This window comes from Capricornis sumatraensis, chromosome 3 (assembly GCF_032405125.1).
Source record: "Capricornis sumatraensis isolate serow.1 chromosome 3, serow.2, whole genome shotgun sequence".
Classification (NCBI taxonomy): domain Eukaryota; kingdom Metazoa; phylum Chordata; class Mammalia; order Artiodactyla; family Bovidae; genus Capricornis; species Capricornis sumatraensis.
Window position 1 is genome coordinate 100,317,010 of NC_091071.1, and position 20,937 is coordinate 100,337,946.

The window sequence follows — 20,937 nt, forward strand, 5'->3', positions numbered from 1 at the left end:
CAGTTTTCTGATCTCTACCCCATGCACCCACACGCCTTGTGTCTTGTGGCCTAACTCTCTGAAGCAGAGTCTTTGCAGCTGTGGTTCAGTGCTGTGTTTCCTCTTCCATTCTCTGCATCAGGGAAAATGCAAGGGTTAAAGGAGTGAAACACAAGAGTGTTCTGGAAATGCCACATAGTTTTCTCAATACCCCTTATTATTGAAGTCCATATAGGTTTTGTGACAGTTCATCAATGTGAACCAGCTACCCCAAATAAAGTTTAAAGCCATTAGAAGTAGAATGGAAAAACTGGCTTCTGTTTCTTCTAGTAATAAGCCACTTTTGATAATTCAATGTCTTTTTCAGTCAGTGAAATACAGATCATTTACCTTAGCTGTCATCACATTCCCTTCAGTTTTTAGATTCTATTGAATCCACTCAGAGAAGTGGGCTGCTACAGTAGCCCTTTCAATATGTGAATAAATCCCAATTAATGGAATTTCTGACATTTGACTAGAGAATATGGAATGTATGATAAAAACACTCCAAAGAATCTGGATGTATAAGGAGATTGTTTTGGTTAACTTAAAATTTCCATAGATATTTAACCAGATCTAACTGTTTTGTTTTTTATTTTGTACTTTCAGACCAGCGATAAACATAACCATCAGTGCTGGGGGCTATTCCCTTGTCTTTTCACTTTGATTAGTTTTTGATGTATTAATGTGTAAAAAGTGAAAGTGTTAGTAGCTCAGTCATGTCTGACTGTAAAGGTGGAGGTAGTAAAATTCTTTGTCATGCCTTCAGTTAAGCTTCTGAATGAAAGTTCTTTAAAGAATAAAACTACAAACAGCAAAAATATGATAGTATTTTTCATTGTTGTTATTATTATTTTGGTGACATTTGCTTAAAATGAATCTCTGCCATTCTTATGGAATAATTATTGTTGGAAAAAACAAAATTTTCTCATTTCCAGCAATGGTTGGCTCTACAATGCTTTCATTATTTTCTGTGAAATGCAATGAAATCAATATGTTATTCTTATACAAAATTATCTGTTAATGAATTGAAAATATCCAATATTGCTTATATATCTTGTTTGTTTGTTTTTTAAACCCTAGTTAATCCTGGAGAAGTATTGCCTCAGACATGTAAAGCTGGAGAATTCCGCTGCAGAAACAGACACTGTATCCAAGCTCGGTGGAAATGTGATGGTGATGATGACTGTCTGGATGGAAGTGATGAAGATTCAGTCAGTTGCTGTAGGTTCTCCTACAAGTTATATTAAAATTTGCTGAGTTTTTGAGTGTGCAAACTATTAAAGCAGTCTGGGGGAGAATATCTAAAATTATCATTAATGCAAATTGAACTTAGTTTTTTTTTTTTTCCCTAGTCATCATTTTGTATAGACGTTAGAACTAAATGACCTTCTTTGTATACCTTTAAAGCACTGTTTTTTTTCATCCTTCCACATCTTTGAATATTACTTCAGAAATTCTTCAGAAATTGCTTCAGAAATTCTTCAGAATATTGCTTCAGAAATTCTTTTCTTTCCTGTTTTGTGCCATCAGCACCACCATACCATTGTTAGAAGGTTGCTCTAGGAGACCCCTTCAGACGTCTGAATTTAAAGATGTGAAAAGTCAATTTAAACTCCCCCAAGGCAGAATTACTCATAAAGAAGGTCACAATCCACTCCATTGCTCCTTGGCAACAGAGCCTGGGAGATGGTCCAAGGAAACAGACATGTGTTTGGAACATGTTATTACCTAACTTCACTGGCTCAGTTCATAGTAAGAGACACATATGGGACACTCAGACTATTAAGGAAGTTGAAAGTTTTATTTCTCCCCTTCCCTTCTTTTTAGCTCCTCATCATTTGTTGCAATAGGAATAATTTCATGTTTCTCGTAGGGATCAGAGTATGACCCCCAAATGTAGAGGAAAACAATTTGAGAAGCAGATTAAATAAACTTTTGAAAATATATTTGATTTGAATCACTACCTTAGTGTTGTTGAAAGATATAAAATATTTTATATGGAGAGAAGTATATGTTGGACATATTTATCTTTAGTCTTTTCATTTGACTTAGATACATTATTTTTAAAAAGAAAATGATTATTTTTCAATTAATGACTTTTAAGTTAAAGTGGCTGAATTGATTTAGAGTAGACTGGCAATGCTCCATTTTCCTTTTTTAAAAAATCAAGAATATAAAGATGAAGTTTTAAAGATTCTTTGTTAAAAATGAGCAAAATTGGTCTGAGCACCTGTCATATGAATTTGGGCACAAATTCTTAAAATGTGGACTTTAAAAATTATTTTCAAAGTTTATAAAATATATAATAAAATAAATTTAATTAATATGTAAGTATAACACGACTTTCTCTTCATTTCCAAATATTCAACATTATGTACTTCTTATTTTCAATCCTATTAATATTAATATTTATACTCTAAATTGTGCCACAAATAAAATGTTAAATATTAAATTGATACAACCAGCCAAAAATTTTGAAGTGGGAGGAGCCTTTCATCTAAAGATAAAGGTATTTTCTTCATCTTCTTTTTAACACAAACAATATGTTATTTATTGATTAGATTGTCTCATTCTTCATGACTCTAATGTTTATTCATGGTTGCAATGAATGCTCCCTATGTATCAACTCCTTGCATAGTCACAGTGCCTCTGCAGAGCAGAGGTATTTTATCACAGTACTTAGGAATTAATCCTATAGGTTCATGTTCTGTGTGATTGTTTTTTTCTCCAACTCACAAGCTAATTTCCTCCAAGAGTATAAGGGACATTGCATTTGCACTGTTAATTGTAGTATTAAAATTCCTAGTCTGTATTGTTCATTATTTTTAGCACTTATTTATCCCCTCATCCAAGCTTCCACCATGGGCTTTTCCTGGCATCTTCTACTTTATGTATGGTTGGTGGTGGTTTAGTCACTAAGTCGTGTCCGACTCTTGCGACCCCATGGACTGTAGCCTGCTGGGCTCCTCTGTCCATGGGATTCTCCAGGAAAGGATACTGGAGTGGGTTGCCATTGCCTTCTCTAATTTTATGTATAGTCCATATTCAATTCTAGTCTTTCACTAGTCTTCCCTTAACTAAAGCCCACTTTCTATACTTCCTCCAGATTAATAGCAATGCAACCTTGTTACTGCAATAACTGGATAATGAGAAAGTTAAATTCTAAAATTCATTAACTCTCATATAAAGAACTTCATGTTATGTCTGACATTTACATTTTTGGCTTTCAATGTCTATCATGTTACTACTTACCCTCTTTGTCTTTATCAAGTTGAACTACTTATAAATCTCTAAAAATTTTCTTTTCCTTTTCTTTTTGTCTTCGGTGACATTGCATTCTCTGTTCCCAGTTATGAATTTCACCGCGGTTTACCACTATCTCCACAGGGATGTCTTTTTTGTATGCTAGCCATCTCTTTTCTCAATACAGCCCACTTGAGTTAAACGTCTCTTGGATATTCTTTTGTTATGGTAGTTGCAAAACCATATTGCAGCTACATGCTTATTTATTTGATGCATCTAATAGATGAATATGAGGGGACACATTAATTTGTAGCATCTTTGTAGTCTCAGTGTCTAGCACAGTAGCTAGCACATGGATGAATGAATGACTGAATCAGAGGGGCAAAGTAAAATTAAACATCTCTGGTCACCTTCCAGCAATACGGTGTCTTCTTTAAACATTGCGATGATTCTAAGCAGCATTATATTCCTGGGATCCCATAGTTAATATATCAGCACTGCATAATTCATTTCAGGGGTTTATTTTAGATTGCAAATACTCATAAGCTTCAGCCTTGAATTCTGTTATTATTTTACTTCTCAACTCCAAATCACAAGACAATGGATTATATTTGGTCCTCCTTTTTAACCTCCCATTTATAACATTGTGAAAATAGCAAAGGTTTCTGATCAAGTTTCTCTAAAGTGCTTATGCATGATGTTAGTACTTGAAAATGTTGACCCTCTAATATATTGGATGACTTTTATCCTCCTGAGCAGCTATTCTTGTTAAAATCCCTAAAGTGAATAGAAAATGTTAATCACACATAAATACCAGAAAGCACAAGGCCTTTCCCTCACATTTATTTACTATGCACAAAAGAGAACTTCTGAAAAGTGATAAAAACTGCTTCATCACTATGACTACTTCAAATAAATAGTGTTTTGTAGAAACTGACTAGAAAGGAATACATTTGCTATGCAACAGCATGAAAAATTGGCTATTTTTTCAAATTCTAAATAAAACTAATACCAACATGTATTTTTATCATACAGAAGTGCAACTACTGGGCACAAGGAAAATTACCTCAGAAAGAATGTTGAAATTATGAAACGGATACTGAAGAGCATGCCAAATCAGTTAGGAACTTAGACTCCAGAATGCAGGGGAAAAGATCACAGGAGGTAAACCGTAAATGGCCTCCTGCTGTTCTTAGATATTAGAGGTTTAATCCTTAGCTGTGGTCAGCTTCCCTTAGAGGGCTGATCATGTCCTCAGTATATTTTGCAGCTTCAAGTTTATTTGTTTGTATTAGGGGAAAAGACTCATGATGATCATTTTCATTATTAAAATTACTCAGAATCTCCTATTTAGCACCAACTCCAGTAATGCATTTTTTCTCTAGAATTTTCCTTCTAGCCCCAGGAAATATTGAGCAAAACGTAACACAATCAAGCTTATTTAATGTTTCAAGAAGTACTTGTGTAGATGTATGGTTTAAAAAAAAAGTATTTTTGATATATGATTAAGTTATTTGATACATACTTGTTATGTTCCACATTAACAATTGAGATTAACTTTATGTTTTTGCTAAAAAATCTGAAGCTAAATCACCTATTGTGATTAGGGATGAGAAAAGAGAGTCGGTTGGTTTTACTGCAGACTTGAAAAATGAATATATTTCCTTGTATATGAACTTGAATTCCTTGATCTTTTCTATATGACTACTACATTTTAACACAGCCTAGTGTATTATTATTTGGTATAAAATATGAGACAATGAATGACAGAAGATATAGATCAATTGTACTAGAATATAATTACTGTAAATTATCTATATCTTTCCCTTAAAATAATCATAATTTTATCTAGTTTAAAATTATTAAATTTGCTTCTCCTCTTCTCCCCCTTCCCACCCCAGACAATCATAGCTGTCCTGATGATCAATTTAAATGCAAGAATAATCGCTGTATCCCCAAGAGATGGCTTTGTGATGGAGCTAATGATTGTGGGAGCAATGAAGATGAATCCAATCAAACATGTTCAGGTAAAGGTTTGCTTAGATGCATATGTAAATCTCTTCCACACTTAGTCTTCATAAAGATGCCTGAAACTAAACTGAACTTTCCTAGTGCTGATGATCTTATTATTGCAGTAGCAAATGAATTCAGAGCTCGATGCCACAAAGGCTAGAATGCAAACTATCTTTTACTTATTCTTTGGGTATCACTCTGCTTTTCAAAGGAATTTGGCATCTTATCCATGCAGGTTGACTGTCAGTACACCACTTGGACAAAACTTGTCCCTGCTAAATTTTACTTGGTAATGGAGGGAGAGGTTTGTGAGTATACTATGATTTAGGCTATCTCACAAGGAGAATTATTATTATTATTTTAACCTTGAAACAATAATTTATATGTTTTTGTTTATTCTTCTGTAGAATATCTCTGTAAATAGGTTTCTGTTCCTGGCACACTATTCATGTGTTTTGCTTTTTTTTTTTTTTTTTTTTAATAAAATCCCAAGTCCACTAAGCCTATTTATATTTCCATACTATTTATTGTATTGCAATAAATCTTTGAATCCTTAGCTAAATTCTCATTGAATGGGAATATACAGCTCATGGTACACATTGCAACAGAGGGCCAAAAAGATCATTCTTAATCAGATAAGTGTTGAAAAATGATCCTGACTAGCAACTGCCTAGTGCTTCTCTTTAAACAATGACAAAAAGTCGTATATTTAGTGACTCTTATTAATATGATCAGTATTTTTTAATCATTACATATACTGTTAAAATCTATCAACCACCTCACCTTTTCTCTTTGCCAAAATAAGCCATACTAAATACAAATTATTATAATGCATTAGTGAAAACTGCAAAGGCAACACACAGAGAAAAGACCAAGAGGTCAAGAAGCCTGGTTTGTACTCTGGATTTTGAAACTGACATTCTTGGAAAGACTTGTGCCTCCCTGTACCTCAATTCCCACATTTATTACTTTCAACTTTGTAGAAGTATGAATTTTCCAGAGCTTTGCACCATGTACTAAATAACAGCAAGAATGAAATAGTCACCATTCTGTAATCCTAGCCTCCATTTTATATTCTTTTATTTTCCATGGTGACATATTTACTGAGGATCCATGAGCTAGTCTTCTCCTGTCCCTTGATTAAAAGCTCAGTCTACTCTTTTAGAGCAACTGATTATTTTCAAGATATTTTGTGTCTTTCATAAGGGTGTTTTGCCAAAGACTGTCTCACAGAAAGGGACCTTTAGAGACCAGATGGGCCTAGGCTCCTGCCTTCAAGTTCATTCTTTTCATAGTTGAGGTGGAAGAAGAGATTTGCCATAACTCATATCATTGGTAAGGATTTAGGAAAACTCACTTCATCTCTCTCCAGGGCCATTGCTCTTTTTACCAAACTATGTTATCCTGAGGATTAGCTAGAAATCTAGACATGGTCAATTTAATGTTTCCCATGTCACTCTTAGAATATGACTGCAATTTACAATGAAGCAGCTTTCTAAATAGTGCATTTATTATTCTTTTAGATTAAGATTCAACTCAGAAACTATACAGTATTACATCCTAAACAGATAGATCTGCTTTCACCTTAAATTATCAGGCACTGCTGTCTCAATTCATAATACCATGTCTTCTTCATTTCTATTTGATTTTTATTAATCTGTTTGTTTCTACATGATTTTTAAAGAAGGATTTAGGACTGATCAGCTACTTACATAGAAAGAGTGAAAATGTTATGTATAAGAACAAATAAAAAAATTAATCCTAATGAGTAAGATTTTTAAGACACTCCAGGCCTTGGTTCACTAGAAAATAGAACACCACTTGCTTGTACCTTAAGTGCTACTTTAAGTGACAGCAGCTGAAGTCTGCTACTCACTATTAGGTCTTATCATATTCATGATAGCGATTATGGTCACCTTATGTCTTTCTAAATTGAAAAACAAAATACAAAGAGAAAAATAAATATGGCTTTTAACTCTGAAAACTATGCTGTCATGTTACAATGTATTTCCGTTTTGTTTTACCAAAATGAATAGGTCATACAGCTCACCATCTTGGAAAAATATGGGAAATTCATTAAATGAGTTCCCTGGTTGAGTTATTTCTCTGCATTTCTAGATATAGATGTGTGCATGGATATGTATCCTAGAGAAAATAATACTCATATGGGGATTATTTTGTAATTGAATCCACTATCCTGTAGCCTTTAGCAGTGTGGCTACTTTATATTTAAATGAAAATTCTTTCCTATAACAAACTAATTTTGTATTATTTTTCTTTGGGATTTCTCCTCAGTGGATCTACTAATTCAGTAAATATCTGTCACAGCATTGCAGATAGAATGGGGAAAAACACACAGCAATTTCTTTAAGAAGTTATGAGATAAGATGAAGAGAAAGACATTCAAACAGTTCATTCCCATAGAACTATGTTGACCTTCAAATGGGAGCACAAAAAGAGCTACTAATTAATCATTGGCTCTCCTGGAAGGCCTACTAGAGGAGGGGATGTCTAAGCTAAGCCTTAACAAACATAAATAAATAAATTAGAAAAATGTCTAAAAAACAGTTTGAATCATTTAATTAGAAAATATAGCCTGATAAGACCATGTGGTATTCACAATTAAAATGAAAAATTAGAACTCAAATATCAACAGGAATTTCAAAAAGCAGTGTAAACTCAAAATCTTGTAACAATAAGCAATTCAGTGCCATTCATATGAAATATAAAAATGCAAAAATGTTCTATATGTGCTTATTGATTAACAAATATATTAAAATAGGAGTAAAATATGGAGATTTAAAAAAAACTAAGGATGGCAATTACCTCTATGAAAGAAAAGAGAAATGTGATTGGGAAAGATTACATAAGGGATTTCAAATGTAAGTATAATACTTTTATTTAAATTAAAATCTGTAGCAAATATAGGAAAAATTAAGATTTGATAGTTCTATAAGAAGACAAACAGATTTTAATGATACTTCCTATACTTTTCTAAGTGATGGAAATATTTGACTGAAAAAAATAAGTAACTGATTGGGGACCATAGGTTGTGGAGGGTGAAGTCCTTAGAGGGTAGGGGGCTGTCAGATGGAGAGCCTGTAAGTGAAAAGGGGTACACAAAGGGGCAGAACAGAGCTGATAGGCAGGGTTTAGGAGTTGTTTTTCATCAACAACAAGAAAACATAGTTTTGTGTACTTTTGAGGGAGATCGAGAGGCCAAAGATGAGAAGTTCAGTTCAGTCGCTCAGTCGTGTCCGACGCTGTGACCCCATGGATTGCAGCATGCCAGGCCTCCCTGTCCATCACCAACTCCTGGCGTTCACCCAAACTCATGTGTAGAGTCAATGATGCCATCCAGCCATCTCTGTTGTCCCCTTCTCCTCCTGCCCCCAATCCCTTCGAGCATCAGGGTCTTTTCTAATGAATCAACTCTTTGTATGAAGTGGCCAAAGAATTGGAGTTTCAGCCTCAGCATCAGTCCTTCCAATGAACACACAGGGCTGATCTCCTTTAGAATGGACTGGGTGGATCTCTGCAGTCCAAGGAAATCACAAGAGTCTTCTCCAACACCACAGTTCAAAAACACCATTTTTTCGGTGCTCAGCTTTCTTCACAGTCCAACTCTCACATCCATACATTACCACTGGAAAAACCATAGCCTTGACTAGATGGACCTTTGTTGGCAAAGTAATATCTCGGCTTTTTAATATGCTATCTAGGTTGGTCATAAGCCTCCTTCCAAGGAGTAAGCATCTTTTAATGGCAAACCAATTCAATATTCTTGCCTTGAGAACCCCATGAACTGTATGAAAAGGCAAAATGATAGGAACTCCCCAGGTCATTAGGTGCCCAATATGCTACAGGGGATCAGTGGAGAAATAACTCCAGAAAGAATGAGGGGATGGAGCCAAAGCAAAAACAGTACCCAGTTGTGGATGTGACTGGTGATAGAAGCAAGGTCCAATGCTGAGCAATATTGCATAGGAACTGGAATGTCAGGTCCATGAATCAAGGCAAATTGCAAGTGGTCAAACAGAAGACGGCAAGAGTGAACATCGACATTCTAGGAATCAGTGAACTAAAATGAACTGGAATGGGTGAATTTAACTCAGATGACCATTATATCTACTACTGTGGGCAGGAATCCCTTAGAAGAAATGGAGTAGCCATCATAGTCAACAAAAGACTCCAAAATGCTGTACTTGGATGCAATCTCAAAAATGGCAGAATGATCTCTGTTCATTTCCAAGGCAAACCATTCAATATCACGGTGATACAAGCCTATGCCCCAACCAGTAACACTGAAGAAGCTGAAGAAGAATGGTTCTATGAAGACCTACAAGACCTTTTAAAACTAACACCCAAAAAAGATGCTCTTCTTATGGTAGGGGACTGGAATGCAAAAGTAGGAAGTCAAGAAACACCTGGAGTGATAGGCAAATTTGGCCTTGGAGTATGGAATGAAGCAGGGCAAAGGCTACTAGAGTTTTGCCAAGAGAACACACTGGTTATAGCAAACACCCTCTTCCAACAACACAAGAGAAGACTCTACACATGGACATCACCAGATGGTCAACATGGAAATCAGATTGATTATATTCTTTGCAGCCAAAGATGGAGAAGCTCTATACAGTCAGCAAAAACTAGACTGGGAGCTGACTGTGGCTCAGATCATGAACTCCTCATTGCCAAATTCAGACTTATGTTGAAGAAAGTAGGGAAAACCACTAGACCATTCAGGTATGACATAAATCAAGTCCCTTATGGTTATACAGTGGAAGTGAGAAATAGATTTAAGGGACTAGGTCTTATAGAGTTCCTGATGAACTATGGACTGAGGTTCGTGACATTGTACAGGAGACAGGGATCAAAACCATCTCCATGGAAAAGATGAAAAGTAGTTACCATGATGATCCTTGGCTTCAAGCCTAGGCAGTGTCAGACCAGCTTTTTCCCACAGCATAGAATTCTGCTTCAGTTACATAATATATTTGTTCTCACATCCCCCACAAATGTTAACTAAATTCAAACTATACCACTAGGATTGTGTTAAGGAAACCTGATATATTTTTAAAAATCAGTATTTTTTTTTACAAGATAAATTGCAGAGTATTTTTACATATGACATAGATTTTGTTCAAATAGAATGCTTTGATAAAGTGCAGGTAAAGTTTAGGAACAATGTATCAAGCTCTGTCCTCCTCTCCCTCCTTGTTCCTGCGCACTGTGTGATTTCTCACTGCTACAAGACCGCAGGGGAAGCATCCTTAGTGATGGGTAGAAAAAATTCACATTTTGACAGTGAATTTCTGATTCTCTGCTAAATAAACAGTTCCACTGAGGAGGTGTAAATTTCCTCTTCATTAGAGCAGAATTTGCTACAAAATTAGATTCCTCTGGGGCTGCTCTGCTAATCTCACTTCCAAACTAATTTAGAATTGATGGAGAGAAGAACTGAGAAAGTCAAGGTTGTGTCTTCTTGATACAAATCTAGTGATTAAAAGGTGATAATTTAGTCAATCTGATTATATCATATAGACAGTACTTGTAGATTTATGGAATGAAGTATTTTTCTTATCTAAAAATCTGTTAAATTTGCTTAAATAAACAGATTACTTTCTCCATGTTTAGAAAAGATAATGAATTTGTATATTTTCAGGGCATAGTCTCCTTTTATCATAAGCCAATAATTTTTCTTTGAAATAAGGAGTCATAATAGTTGTTCAAGTTTCCTAGTTAATGAGGTGATACACAAATTCCCATCACAATGTGAGATGTGTCCTACATGATGTGAGATAGGTACCTAGGAGTCCTTTCTCATTCTCCTTTCTAATCATTAAAGCAGTGCTGGTGAAAGAAGAGAACCGGAGAAAACTGGTTAGAATTAAACATGAATGACTAGGAGAGTGACACAAGAGAATCAAATGGAAAAACATTTATTGGGGATTATAATATAATCTCATTATGGGTCAATTAGAAGATTTAATAGGGATGAAAATATGTGATAATATCTTTTTTTCTTCAAGGCAAGAAAACCAGAAAGGTGGAAGGAATAAATGTGTAGTAAATGAGGGAGAAAAGGAGAGATTTAGAAAAAGAAATGTAGAGAGAACAAAAGAAACGAGGAAGTCAGGGAGGGGGGAAGAAGGGAAGGAAAGAGAGAGGAAAAAAAACAGGAGGAAGAGTGGAAAATAAAACTGTGTTATTCAGTTTCTCTTATAATTCAAAAGGTAAAAAGTATTTACTGTGATCAATGAAATGATACAGAGACATGTAAAAGAAAAAGCTAATAATCTGTCTCACAGCTCTGTGCTTTCCTCTTCTCACCAAGTTAACTAATGCCAACATCTTCACTCTTCTTTAGGCTAATGCAAATGTGGTTTTATTAAAATTACCTAGAAGAAGGCAATGGCACCCCACTCCAGTACTCTTGCCTGGAAAATCCCATGGACGGAGGAGCCTGATAGGCTGCAGTCCATGAGGTCGCAAAGAGTCGGACACGACTGAGCAACTTCACTTTCACTTTTCACTTTCATGCATTGGAGAAGGAAATGGCAACCCACTCCAGTGTTCTTGCCTGGAGAATCCCAGGGACGGGGGAGCCTGGTGGGCTGCCATCTATGGGGTCACACAGAGTCGGACATGACTGAAGTGACTTAGCAGCAGCAGTGTTGACTTAAAAAAAAAAAAGCATAATGTGAGAGTTGCAACTTAAGTTTTATTTGAGGCAGAATGAGGACTGCATCCTGGGAGACACCTCAGATAGCTCTGAGAAACTGCTTCCAAGAGACAAAGGGGAAAGATCAGTATATAGGTGATTTTGGTGAAGGGAGAGTATGTGTAATCAAGCACATATTTTTTTCCAAAATGTTTCTACTAGTCTTATGAAGCTTTTGCTAGTCAAGAGAAGCAGTCATCACCATGAAGGATTTTAGTGGTTTTCTAGATATGAGGAGATACAAGAATTGGATTCATAAAATTGGCTCCTGAAAATGTCTAACTGTCTGACTACCTATTCTGCCAGTTTTCCCCTGGGTACAGAGTGCCCTGTTTCTGATCTCTACCCTGAACTCCTTTCATGGGTGTTGAAGGTCAGCAGCTGCAGCAGCATATGAATTAATCCTTGTAGAGGGATAAGTGAAGTGAAGTCGCTCAGTCGTGTCAGACTCTGTGATCCCATGGACTGTAGTCTACCAGGCTTCTCTGTCCATGGGGTTTTCCAGGCAAGAGTACTGGAGTGGGTTGCCATTTCCTTCTCCAGGGGATCTTCCTGACCCAGGGATCGAACCCAGGTCTCCTGCATTGCAGGCAGATGCTTTACCCTAGATGGCAAATGCCAATTTGTAGTTGACACTAGGAACATTCTTGATTTACTCTAAATGTTAGAGTAATTTTGCAGAAAATCCATAAGGTTAACAAAATAAAGTAACGTAGAAATATTAAATCTCACCTTAAACTTTCAACATTGAAAACTTCAGAATCATACTTGTTTGTTGGGCTATTTAAAGTCTATTAATCTAAACCAGTTTACTTGTAAAAAAGAAAAAACCATATATGGCATAATATATTTTAGATTCAGCACCCTTGTCCACATAATCAAAGCCAAATACAGTGGAACACTTTTCTTGGTCTTTCAAATTAGAGATACTGAGAGTAGAAACACTATATCCAACCTAAGAAATCAAATCAGAATGGTTTTTTTTGTTTGTTTTTTCTCAAGTAATCTTCTAAATATTCACCAATAATGGACATACATCTTTACAGAGCAAGTGCAGTTTTCTTAAAGAAAATTACTTTCTTTATGTAATGTAAAGTATATGACTTTCCAGAAACTATTTTAAATGCTTCTGAAACTCTGAATTATGGAAACCCATTTTAGTGTGTTTGGATGACTTTGAACTACATTCTATTTTATACAAGACATTAGTATTAAAGAAGTTCACAGGGTGTTCTGATGAAATAGGAACACACCTGTCTGTTTCTCAAGCCCAGGAAACAAGGGGATGTCTATAAACCAAGCAATGTTCTCAGATCATAACCGCAGGAACTCAGACTCTAATTGTTCCTCAACTGTCAAATCTTCATCTAACACAAATATTAATAGGTCTGAGTGTCTCCCTTCCAATTTCCCCACTCCTTCCTTTTGTCTAATTAAAAGGAATGCTGGTATACTGATAACATAGGAAAACAGATTTGTAGTTCAGAGTGACAAAAGGGAAAATAAAATCAAACATTCAAAAATAAGTATGTGATAAACTAAGGCCTGGAAGAAGAATTAAGCAGCTATCTAGGCTCTCATGCTTTCAAAAGTTGATCTGATTATAATAGAAAAAGGTAATCAAATGCCTTATAGAACATAACCCCTTTACTGAATAATTTTAAACCATTGCCCTTGGCTAGCAAAGAAAGGAAGGTTTCCTGTGTGTATTCCTTGAAACCTTTACAAGAGCTCAAAGCAAAGTTCATTAATATACTTTGATTGAAAAGTTATATATTTTTGTATCACTACACTTAAAAGTAAGTTTAAAAAATCTATTTTAAGGCTAAATATGTATTTTCAAAAAATATTTTCTGCATTCTTGATCCATACTTGAACTCATTTGTAGATCAAAAATAAATGCATTGAAAACATTGGAGGACAAAGGCAGTTTTGACCCCATAATTACAAACCAGTTACCCTGATATCTCTAAATCCTGCCACCTTCATTACAGCAAGTTTCTTGGTTTATCATCCAAGGCTACGCAAAGTAATTTATTGTTAATTAAAAATTGGAGAAAATTTAATTCAGTCATATATTCATCAGCATGTGCCAGACAAAAATTGTAAAATAATGAATTCACAGCTTCATTTATGAATATGTGTGAGGATTACAGAATATCTTGTCACTTAGCATTCATTTAATTGAAGGGCAGAGCATGTGAACTTTAGAAAAGGCTGACAAGCTGGCATTACCAAAATTTTAATAAAGATTTAATTTAAAAATATTTTATCTAATAGAGCAATGCAATATCTTATGTGTAAAAGAGTTATTGTATGATTTATTTTTTCCTTGATATTATTCAAAATGTCTCTAAATTTTTCCTCTGTGCATTAATTGATCACCTTAGCCAGGACATGCCAAGTGGACCAGTTTTCTTGTGGAAATGGGCGCTGCATTCCCAGAGCATGGCTGTGTGACCGGGAAGATGACTGTGGGGACCACACAGACGAAATAGCATCTTGTGGTAAGTTGTGAGCTTTCAAGCTGTTTTTGGAGAAGAGAATGGCAACCCACTCCAGTACTCTTGCCTAGAAAATCCCGATTATGGAGGAGCATTGTAGGCTACAATCCATGGGGTCGCGAAGTCGGACACGACTGAGTGACTTAACTTTCACTTAACTTTCTAACTTTCAAACAGGTTATATCATTATCATCTCTTTTAAAAGGCTGTTTATTTCTTTATAAATACAAGTCGACAAGGCAGAAGATGTTACTTTTTATTACTGCCTTTTGGCCTGAGTGTGGACTTTAACTGTAGAATGTATGCATTCACAAGGCATATCGTTGGCTAAAATAAATGGATCCAAACATTGCAGATTTTAGTAGGAAGTGATTATTATAAGGCGAACAGGACGTTCTCAAATGTTCATTATTAATCTTATGTCTATAATGATTAAATTTTTCAAACAGAATAGCTCATTCAGTGACATGTGGAGTAACTGAGGAGGACATGCTTTTTATTTGTATGCATGTGTTACACTCTGGAGCAATACACTATAAGGGCTGAGAATACATAGTTGATAAACCATTTGTTTCATTTCTAAAGAGTTGTATCATTCTGAAGGACAAAATTTTTATTAGTTGAAAACATTTTTTTAAAGGCAAAATTCCTATTATTACATAAAGCTTCAAATTTAATTTTACCCATTTGTACCCAATAATTGATGCTTTTGAACTGTGGTGCTGAAGAAGACTCTTGAGAATCCCTTGGACTGCAAGGAGATCCAACCAGTCCATTCTGAAGGAGATCAGCCCTGGGATTTCTTTGGAAGGAATGATGCTAAAGCTGAAATTCCAGTACTTTGGCCACCTCATGCAAAGAGTTGACTCATTGGAAAAGACTGTGATGCTGGGAGGGATTGGGGCAGGAGGAGAAGGAGAAGTGGATGGCATCACTGACTCGATGGACGTGAGTCTGAGTGAATTCCGGGAGTTGGTAATGGACAGGGAGGCCTGGCGTGCTGCGATTCACGGGGTTGCAAAGAGTCGGACACAACTGAGCGACTGAACTGAACTGAACTGTACCCATATATCAGTAGGCCACATTATCGTTTGTGTACTAAAACACAATAAGGAAATGAACCAGATTTTCTAAGTCTTCCACTTTATTTCAGTCATGGCTTTGGATATTTTAAATTACTATGGAACAGCATAAATTAGACATGTGTAGCACATTTATTAAAATAGAATACAGCTGGGTATGTATTTTTAATATTTTGACTCTATGTTATAGTATTTCTACCAGTAGAGAAATGAGACTTTTTTCTAAATCTTCAATTAAAATGGTTCTGTTTAGCATGTGCGCTCTGTTTACCTAAAAATTTTCTTTTTAAATTTCTTTTTATACCACACTAAGTCCCTATAACAATTGAGTTTACAATATCTCAAAAAAAATCTAGATAAAGTAAGTATTATTCATTGGCAATTGACATTCCACAGAAGACAGTAGAGATGCTAAAACAAAAAAAGTAATAGAGAATTACATATTTGTACATTTTATATGTAGAATTTCTGAGGGCTGGCCAGTTAAGGTGAATGAGCAGTGTATTTTCTCTTCTTTCCAATGTCCAGATTAATCATGTGGCTGGGTCTGCTTCTAGAGGGCTCTACTTTTTAGAAAAACTTAAATGCTTTTCTGCTCTTAGCATCTCCATCCAGAGTATCCCAGAAAGATAATGAGCAACCTGAAAACATTAAATACAGAGAAAGTCTGGAGTTAGAATCCCAAGTCACATAAGAAATGCCATGAAAAACAGACTAGGAAATTTGTGATGAGCTGTTTAAAGAATTTTGATCAGGACTTTGAGCTGACTTATTTTTAGTAATGGATCTAGTACAATATTTTTTTGTTTATTTTAGTAATTTGAATCAAAAGAGAAAAATCCTTAAAATTTCAATAATAATTAAAATAATCATGCCAGCAAACTAACAAACTTTTCACGAGGTAAGTGGACAAAGAGTGTCAGGAGTCCAGACCTATTTTCTTACTGAATCTTTACGACAAATCTACTAGAAGTATATTACTCTCCACATTTTACAGTAAGAGAGTCAACATTTAAAATCATGAATAACATATGTGAAATAACAAAACTAATAAATAACAGGACTAGACCATGAATCCAAGTATGCTTAAAACTAAAACTCAACCATTTCGGTGAACTTGGTTTGGAAGCCAAGGATAAGGTGCAGATAGGGGGCAGATAATGCCATTATGGTGGTTTAGTCACTAAGTCATGTCCGACTTTTGCAACTCCATGGGCTCTAGCCTGCCAGACTCCTCTGTCTGTGGGATTCTCCAGGCAAGTATACTAGAATGGGTTGGTTGCCATTTCCTTCTCCAGGGATCTTCCCAACCTGGAATTGAACCCAGTTCTCCAAAATTGCAGGCAGATTCTTTACATACTGGGCTACTAGGGAAGTTAATGCCATTATGAAGTGAATTGAAGTGAAGTCACTCAGTCATGTCCTACTCTTTGCAACTGCATGGACTGTAGACTACCACACTCCTCGGTCCATGGGATTTTCCAGGAAGAGTACTGGAGTAGGTTGTCATTATATATCCGTAAATATCTGATTTAAATGCACAAACACCTGTAGTGAGTTTTATTCATTTGTGTGTTGGTAAATCAACATATCTTAGTGGAGAAGAGCCCCAATCCAGTGTTTGCTTATTTTTGTGATGTAAATACTCCCACTATGGCCAATATCAATTTTCCAACATGACTCTGAATATGGAGGAGAACATGTACATAACAATATGCAGTATTTCCATGATACAGACACAATCAGCATAAATGACTTCAAAAGCAAAATACCTAGAAAATTATAAACTGTGAGTATTAATTACCCTTGTTTTCAACATTACTTAATTGTAAGTTTATATGATTTATCATGTTTTAAAACAATGCCTGTGTGCTTAACAACTGACTCAAAAATCCCTGAAAATTTAAGAACTGGCTCTGTAAGCTGGTACAAAATGCCTCCAGCACACCACTGGATATACAGACAATGTGAAGTTTATTTGTCAAATAGCATAGTTCCAAAATATGAAATTTTAGATAATATCAGTAAATCATATGGGCTGGTCTCAGTACCATTTTCCTTTTATAGCATAAGAAACATGTTTCTCTCTTTAGCAACATACTTTTATTTGTCAGATTGTCATTTTAACTCAAAATCTACATCAGTAGAGAAGCTTTCCATAAACTTTTAATGTTTAGGGAGAATGACCTAAATTTCTCTCATAACAGAAATTATCTCTCCACTGAATACAAAATGACACACACACACAAAAAGATGTAACTTGTTTAATTCACTGCATTAAAAAAAAGCAGTCACTCTACTTGGCAATAATCCAGAAATAAATATAGTTTCAGCTAATTTCCAGTTTTATTAAGCATTGTTAAAAACTTGGACTGATCATATTTCACTTCTCCTGATGGTATTAGCCAAGTGCCTGTAAATTTACTCCAACTAGGAAATTCTGTAATCATTTTTCTTTTTATACCTCAGTTCCATAAACCACCTCTGTTATGTTTAATAATGATTGTTTTACATTGACAAGAATATTACAATTTGAGTTTAAAAACATGAAAAATTTGTGACTAAAAATGCTTCTGGTAGTAATTAGGAGTTGAAGGGACTATCAGTTCAGTTCAGTCGCTCAGTCATGTCCAACTGTTTGTGACCCCATGAATCACAGCACGCCAGGCCTCCCTGTCCATCACCAACTCCCGGAGTTCACTCAGACTCATGTCCATCGAGTCAGTGATGCCGTCCTCTGTCATCCCCTTCTCCTCCTGCTCCCAATTCCTCCCAGCATTAGAGGGACTATAAGGGGGATCAGATTTTCAGTGGGATTCACTATGACCTCTTTATAAACCTATTAATTTTATGTGCATTTGCCTTTACAAGTTCATTGCATATTTGGGGTTCAGATTATATGTGTGCAGACACTTACATAATTAGGAAGGCCCTTGAGGATTTTCTCTTAATATGTAAATAATATTTTAAATGTTTTAGTATATTCCCTCTATAGAAAGAGGAATCTGTAATTTGATGCTGCAAATAAGAGAAGAAATGTTAAAATTGTGAAACTTGTCTCAGAAGTATGTCAAGGAGCTAAACGGTCAATTTCATTTTAAGGACATGACTATCATGCCCTAGTTCTCAACATGACTGGTTCTCAACTTTAGCTGTCAATTAATGAATCACCTGAGAAGCTTAAAAATTATCTGCCCATGCCTCATCCCAGGGTAATGAATAATCACTCAGATTCTAGTACCATTAAGGCACCTTTTTTCAATCTTGAGCATAAATCAAAATCTCTGTATGGTTCATTCAAAAACAGAAAGCTAGAACCCATTCCCAGAGCCTCTGATCCTGTAGGTCATTCCAGGGACCACACTTTAGGAACTACTGGCTTAAGGGAATCAACTTTCATATTTGATTTTATTTAACATACACTTAATGACTGTTTATATATACAAAACTAATTTATGATGGGAGCAATTACCCAAACAAATATCATTCCCATCTCCACATTGTAGCATTAAATATAAAGGTATTTCATGATTAGATAGAATATTTCACACAAACTTGCATTTTTGCCCCTTGGACAATTAATAGTCAAAAATAGCAGAGTTGTTTATTTTAAAATTTAGTTTAACAATTTTTCGGTTGCTTTTTCAATGATCCAATGGATGTTGGCAATTTGATCTCTGGTTCCTTTACATTTTCTAAATCCAGCTTGAACATCTGAAAGTTCTCAGTTCACATACTATTAAAGCCTGGCTTTGAGAATTTTGAGCATTATTTTGCTTGCATGTGAGATGTGAAATTGTGTGGTAGTTTGAACATTCTTTAGCATTGCCTTTCTTTGGGATTGGAATGAAAATTGACCTTTTCCAGTCCTGTGGCCACTGCTGAGTTTTCCAAATTTGCTGGCATATTGAGTGAATCACTTTAACAAACTTCCCTGCGAGTGTCCAGGAGTCTCTGGCAGAGGCATCGGCCAACGGTGGCCTGATGCAGGGTTAGGCACACTGAACACAACATTGGCTATACAAGACCTTTTGAAGGAGGTTGCCATTATCTTCATTACCCATACCATAGTTTGATCTCAGATCAAATAACAGGGAGGTAACACAGCCCCGCCCCACCTATCAACAGAAATTGGATTAAAGATTTGCTGAGCATGGCCCCGCCCATTAAAACAAGACCCAGTTCCCCCCAGTCAATCTCTCCCATCAGGAAGCTTCCATAAGCCTCTCTTATCCTGTTCCATCAGAAGGCAGACAGAATGGAAACCACAATCACAGAAAACTAATCAAACTGATCACATGGATTACTGCCTTGTCTAACTCAATAAAACTATGAGCCATGCCGTGTAGGGCCACCTGTAGGACAGGTCATGGTGGAGAGTTCTGACAAAACGTGTCCACTAGAGAAGGGAAAGGCAAACCATTTCAATATTCTTGCCTTGAGAACCCCATGAACAGTATGAAAAGGCAAAAAGATATGACACTGAAAGATGAACTCTCCAGGTCAGTAGGTGCCCATTATGCTACTGGAGAAGAGTAATAATTCCAGAAAGAATGAAGAAGCAGAGCCAAAGCATAAACAATGCCCAGTTTGGATGTGACTGGTGATGGAAGTAAAGTCTGATGCTATAAAGAGCAATATTGCATAGGAACCTGGAATGTTAGGTCCATGAATCAAGGTAAATTGGAAGTGGTCAAACAGAAGATGTTAGCAGAGCCTCTTCTAAAGGGCATGCTTTCTTGCCTCTTCCAGTTTCTGTGGGCTCCTGACTCTTCTTGATTGTGGCAGCCTAACTCTAATCTATTGTCTTGCCTTTACATAGATTCTTCTCTGTGTCTCTTTCTCCTACAAGGACACCAGTCATTGTCCACTCTTAGTCCAGGATGATCTCATCTCAAGAGCCTTAACTTAATTACATCTACAAAGACACCTTCTAAATAAGGTCACAATCACAGGTACTAGGGTTTAAAAATTGGACAAATCTTTTTGAGCCATATAATGTAATCCACTACTTTATTATGCCCTCTTTCACCAACTGAAGTATAATAGTGGCTCAGTTATAGGCAGTTTTAAAAGATGAACAGGTAATTCTGTATGCAACCTGATTTGTGAAAATTACTCTCCTAATACCTATTAATTTAGTCCCTGCCTGCTGTTTAAATTTCTCACCAAGTCTCTCTATGACATGATTCAGTCCACTTCTCTTGCTTTTCCTTTGCACCTAGAGCTTTCTACTAACAGAAGCAATTTCTTGGCTTGCTAACCACTGGGCAATGATAGTTAAAACTACCTCTTTGGTGCTGACCTTTACATAGAGGTGCATATGGTGCACTTCTGTGGTGCAACCCTTTAC

General features: G+C 35.9%; 1 protein-coding gene across 1 annotated transcript in view; it reads left to right on the forward strand.

Moving 5' to 3' along the window:
• LRP1B (LDL receptor related protein 1B) overlaps positions 1-20,937 on the forward strand; it is a 1,972,098-nt gene that overhangs the window by 1,068,320 nt on the left and 882,841 nt on the right. The window contains exons 16-18 of the mRNA XM_068968462.1: positions 1,102-1,242; positions 5,166-5,291; positions 14,389-14,505. Of these exons, the coding sequence (XP_068824563.1) occupies positions 1,102-1,242; positions 5,166-5,291; positions 14,389-14,505 (384 nt within the window). The remainder of the gene's footprint in view (positions 1-1,101; positions 1,243-5,165; positions 5,292-14,388; positions 14,506-20,937) is intronic.